The 6,094-nt window shown below is 33.0% G+C and overlaps 2 protein-coding genes across 2 annotated transcripts in view; both read left to right on the top strand.

Annotated features, from left to right (window-relative positions):
- LOC118748040 (FH1/FH2 domain-containing protein 3) overlaps positions 1-6,094 on the top strand; it is an 82,925-nt gene that overhangs the window by 40,638 nt on the left and 36,193 nt on the right. The gene's annotated exons all lie outside the window — the stretch shown is intronic.
- The window catches only part of LOC118747502, a 7,949-nt gene continuing 3,923 nt past the window's right edge, over positions 2,069-6,094 (top strand). The window contains exon 1 of the mRNA XM_036481553.1: positions 2,069-2,138. Coding sequence (XP_036337446.1) covers positions 2,069-2,138 — 70 coding nt within the window. The remainder of the gene's footprint in view (positions 2,139-6,094) is intronic.

Below are 6,094 nucleotides of genomic sequence, written 5' to 3' on the forward strand. Positions count from 1 at the left end.
CTCCTAAAGATTTCGTTAAGATTTCGGGAACTTTGGTTTGCAGGGAAGCTGTTCAATTTTAAATTTTTCATTAATCACCCATCATGCCTTCGTTCCAAAAGTCTTTCTATCGTCTTTCAAATGCTGCCAGACCACCGCCCTCCCCCCGCACCCAAAACATTCAAGTTTTCCCTATATATAAATATAATGGTACCCTGAAGTGTTAGCTTAATAGGGGGAGGCTCCCTAAATTTCATTCTCGCTACGCCGATGATTGAGCACAAGGGTAGAGGTACAGTCACCATCCGTCCTCTATTATACGGGACAGTTCTCTTATTTGACCCATTGTCCTGGTAGTTTATTCATTTTATACGAGACGCCAAATGTTTTGTATTTCTTTTAATGTCCTGTATTTGTTCCGTATTCGGTGTTTCGACGCCTTAACAGCTCATTAAAATGGCATGCCTATGAACGAGTTTTAAGTGATGTTGGTATACGATCGTAATTTTCTCCATAAACAGTTATTATTTTCTAATCGGAATGCTTGTGATTCGAATCGAAGAATACATACAGTGAGCTTTGGCTATTTGTCCTTAGTTTATTTAATGTTTATTATTTATTTTATGAAAGTAAAGCTCTTTTCCTAACAAAAACCATATAATACCAAATTTCCAGCTTTGTGCAAAACACTATAAAAATTAATTCTGCAATATTTCTCCAAAATTTCAAAATTTTAATTAGAATCTTTAGAAAAAAAATTTGATGGCAAGTGGAAAGTGCGGTTCATTTGCTTCCCTTTCAAATAAAAATGGTAGAACATATTTGCGTAACACCGTGAATAAAAAAAAAATTCCAAAAATTAATTGTAAGCCTTTGCGACTTAAAATTACACTTTATTATACTAAAATTTAACGAGTTTTTTTAACAAATTTTACGGGGTAATAATCTCGAGAAAAGTATCCTACAAATATGTGATGTTTCTATAGGGATACTGTTTCAGGGCTAATACAACTAGGATCATTGGAGATGGTTTTAAGAACTGTAAGCTGTTGTGGAAAAAATTTGCAAAATTATTTTTTATTCCGTATTCGGCTCTTGCAAATATGGTCACCGTAGGTATAGGTATAGCACAACAGCACAATTGAGATAATTTAATTCAGCAGCCAATTTTTCTGCGGTCTATATACTACTAAATATTTAAGTATAATGACGTGAAGCACTCAATTCACTTCTCTGACATTGGCCTATATTCGGGCAAAGCAAAAACTTATGTAACCCAGAAAAAAATTACAAAAAAAGAGAGGCATTTATCACACATTTTAATTTATTAGCTGATGAAAAAATGGGTTTAACTGTTGGTTGGTTGGTACATACGTACCTACATATACATACATATGTACATATATCGTAATATCTAATAAAATATACTCTACAGCACATGAATACTAAATAACAACGGGTAAAGCTACCCAATAAGCACTGGGTTTGGTTAACAAATTGAAAATGACTGGAAAACTAATCTTGTTTTCGATTCTCACCTTCGATAACGAATTGGACATAAAATAGTATTCGATTTGAGAACTAGGCCATTCTCCAGCAAAATGAAATCTTCGTTATTCATTGTATTTTCCCTTCGTTATGAATTCGAAATCGAGAACATTATCGAATTAAAATTTTAATAAAGGAAAGCGTTTGTCTTATATTTCCGCTTGAGAATGAGCTGGATTTTACTATAATTATAATTTTTTTTCGAACCCATTTCGAGTGAATTTCCAGTATACTATGAACATTGGAAATCTAATGTTTAACCAGTTTGTTCTCAGTTTGATATGCATATTGGATAACGAAGATCATTTTCGAACGTTCGTCGTAATGTTTATTGGGTACACACATACAGGCATGTGTATGTATTTGTAAAGCGCAACAATTTTAGCACTTATGTGAACCTAATCCGAAGCCATTATTTATCTACATTCTATGCTGAAAGAGATTGCTCCAGTGGGTGCCAAAATTGTGGGAATTGCAAAAGGTGTTGCTGCGAAGCGAAAATAATTGCCACCAGGAAATCCTGCAGACAGTTGTTGACAAAATGCCACATTTTAGTGTAAATAAAATGCTAGAGCATACACGCGCGCCAATACATACAGTCAGCGTCAAATGTAAGGGTACACCTTGTTTTAAAAAATATTCACAATTATTTTCATGAACAATTTTTTCCATTAACTATTTATAAAAATATAGTTCATTCTACGTTGAAAACCATATACATAAATCAAAGTTCCACACTTTAGATAAAGTTCATTAAAATTTTCATCAAAATTTTTTTTTCGGAAATCTTAGAAAATTTGCATGTATGCAGTTTTGTAACCCATTAAATTTTAGTAAAGCATAGTGCAAGTTAGAAGTCGTTAATTGATTTTTTTACATTTTTTTTGTGGAGGGTGTTGCGCATTTTCTTCCATATAAAAATAGATTTTGATCATGCGTTGCACTGAAATTGAATAGGCTACTAAACTGAATACTCGAATATTTACTATATTTTCATAAATAAGAATTGTTCGTGAAAATAATTGTGAATATTATGTATGTATATTAGAACAAGGTGTACACTTACATTTGACGCTGACTGTACATACATACACACCTCCGTACATATATGACCGTTATGTGTGGCACCGTGACAGTTGGCCCGGAATTAAATGGAAATGACATTGACAAATATCGCGCCAAGCTGACTAAGCTGTACAAATTTTCGTATCTGCGTTGATCTGCGATTGAGTTCAAATGATGAATTTTATAGCCATGGTTGCCATAAATTAAAAAAAAATTATTTTGACTTTTCGATACTAAGAAATCTTAATCTAAGCATCTATTGTTCCAACGACTACGTTACCCATTGCATTGATTTTCGAGGTGGAGTTTTGGAACTATTCAATGCTCAAAGCCAATGAAAATTTGATCGTCGATCTCCTTAAACAAGTACTGACGAGTGACAAGAGGGAAGATTATTCATAGATACTAAAAATTTGTTTATTATATAATCCTCGATATATTTATTGTTTTCAATACTTCTTTAATATTTTCCTTAACGCCGTTCACGCCGACATTTGGCAACAAAGGCTGCGAGAGTATACAAAATAATCGCAACAAAAATATGTAAGTACGTACGTATGTGCGTACCTCAGATAATAATAGTATAAGTGTGAGCATTAAACGTTTACACCCGCGTACATTTGTTTATATGTATGTATGTATATTCCCTGCCACCAGCTAATTGTAGCGCAACTAAATGCCTTACATCAACAACAAATTAGTCGATTATTTTACAAATATGCCATGTGTTTAACTCTCTTCTAACCAAGCTCGTTCATACATGCATATGTATGTACTTACACAGACATGTAAACGTTAGGGTGGTCCAAAAAAAAAGTAGAGTCGGAATTTTAATACTAAAGATTTTTTATTGGTCCCCTTTTTGCATTTTCTGGGGATCTTTGCGGACCTGTAAAACATAGTTACTAAAAAAATAAATTGAATAAATTAGGCATTATTATTGGGAATCTCCTGGAGAGCAACAAAGCTTTCCGATTGAAAAATATTGATTTTCAAGAATTCTATACCAACTCTACGAAAGTTTGTTTTGCCCATATAAAAATACATGGAAAACTTTGAGCGACCTCTATATATTTTTTTTATTTCAAAATAAAAAATAGGGGTATATTTTGTTGGCATTGAACAATCGTAGAAGAGAGCATACAAATTCCAAATTTACTTTTTCACATGCATATTTGAACCATCCTAATGTCCATACATCAGCGATTTGTCACAAAAACCAACCACCCCACCAATAACAGAGCATAACTTTTTTTTTGTGTTTTTTCTTTCACTCTCTGCATTTTCTGCAATTATAAAATTCATATAATCAACACCGTTGACGGTCATTAAACTGTTTTTCTTGCACCCACTACTAACTGTTGGGTTTGGCAGCAAAGTGTGTGGCACATAAATTGCGTACATAGCCGCGCTTGCGCGTCAGTGCGTCTCCGGTTGCCACTCGAAGAGGATTATCCCTTAAAAAACTTCAGAAAATATTTAAAAAATAAAATGTTTAAACAAAATATTACACTCAAGTATACAAGCAGCATAAAGGTTGCGTTTGGTATTTTCATTTCGTTGGCATTTGGTCTATCTCCCAGTTTGTGCAAAGTTGCACAGCGAAGTTCGTGGAAGGACATTTTATTCGGCAGCAAATGGTTGCCTTCCATTGCTTCACGCGATTCAAGGTGTATGTTGGTGATATATTAGATTATTAGCATAATTAAATACAAACACAAAATTAAAACAATATCTGTGTTTTGTGGTTTAATATTTTAAGAGAAATTTGTTGTACAAAATGGATCTACATAGTTCGAAATGGAATTGAAACATGTGATAAATGAATAATTATAATTTTAAAAATATAAAATAATGTTTCCCTACACTATCTATAAAGTTCAACACCTCTCAAATGAATTTAATGCAACCTCTTAAAAATAAGAAAATGGTGCGGAAAATTGCTCAAAGACCACTCACGTCAATTTTGTTACGCTGAACTTTTAGAGCTACTCGTAAAAACCTTTTTATGTATACAAGTATGTGTACTTCGAGCGTAGTTAAGTTGATCTAATCTTATGAAAATAAAATAGTTCAAAGTTATCGTTAAAACACAAAAGAATTTTTGCATTAAAATTACGAAGTGATTCCATTAGTGAAATCGTTACATTTTGGCTCTTTTTTCTGTTAGGAGTGCCAAAGTGGGCAAAAAAACATTTTTGTAAATATAAAGACGATACCCCAAAGGAGTAAATACTGCATAGTACATATCGTCGGTCCCTACGAAGAGTAGCACATTTCACTATTCGCGTGGAAGACTAGCACATTTCACTATTAGCGTGGAAGACTAGCACATTTCATTATTCGCGTCGAAAAGTAGCACATTTCAGATTCTCGCGTGGAAGACTAGCACATTTCACTAATCGCGTGGAAGACTAGCACATTTCAGATTTTTGCGTGGAAGAGTAGCACATTTCGTTATTTGCGTGGAAGACTAGTACATTTCAGATTTTTGCGTGGAAGACTAGCACATTTCAGATTTTTGCGTGGAAGAGTAGCACATTTCGTTATTTGCCTGGAAGACTAGCACATTTCAGATTTTTGTGTGGAAGAGGGATACGCAAGGCAGTTCATATAAGGTTGTAGCAGCCGTTAAAAAAAAAAAGTTACATAAATATGTATGTTTATACTATAATTATTTTTCTTCGGTCATGCTGAAAGTTTAGTGTTGTATATGGAGCCTTTTGGCCGGTTATTACAAGTAAAATAAACGTTTATTTTTCCTCCTACACCTTTCGACATTCGCGTCTTTCTCAGGGAATCTTTATTTATAAATAAATACGAAAAAACATATACATACAGTATCATATCAAGAGCACCCCGTTTCAAAGTGATATTATTTATGTTATGTTTATTTATTTACTTAAAAAACCTTCAATTAAAATAAAGTTAATTCTCTTAAAAAAATCCATATTGGCCCAAGTTTAAAGCCCAGGAGAATACTAAAAAAACTCAACAAATTTTCAACAACGCAAACGCAAATGAAATATTTTCCTTCGAAGAACTGTCCAAATATTTTCATTGGCAAAAAATTAAGATATCACATGTACGGAAAATTACAATAAAAAATAGCAAAAATCAAGTAGACATGGCAGTAAAATACGACTTTATGCAAAGCGAGGAGAAGTTGAACCTAATGAAAAAAAATGTTCAATGGTCAACCATGAAACACTGTGAATTGCCTAAAGCTTACAAGGGAAAAATACCTTTAAAAAAAAGAAAAGTGGATGATATTCAACAAATGATTAGTAAACGGTATATACCGTCTGAATTTCATGATTTTCATAATACAATTAAAGAAATATAGAATAAACGTTTGAATTTTCAATATATATTATGCTTTTATGATTTACTTTAAACCGGAGACGTGCAGTTTTCGCGGCTTAACAATCTGAAATATGCTACTCTTCCAAGCGAAAATCTGAAATGTGCTAGTCTTCCACGCAAATAACGAAATGTGCTA

Source organism: Rhagoletis pomonella, unplaced genomic scaffold (assembly GCF_013731165.1).
Source record: "Rhagoletis pomonella isolate Grant_MI unplaced genomic scaffold, Rhpom_1.0 Rhpom_scaffold_00012, whole genome shotgun sequence".
Lineage (NCBI taxonomy): Eukaryota > Metazoa > Arthropoda > Insecta > Diptera > Tephritidae > Rhagoletis > Rhagoletis pomonella.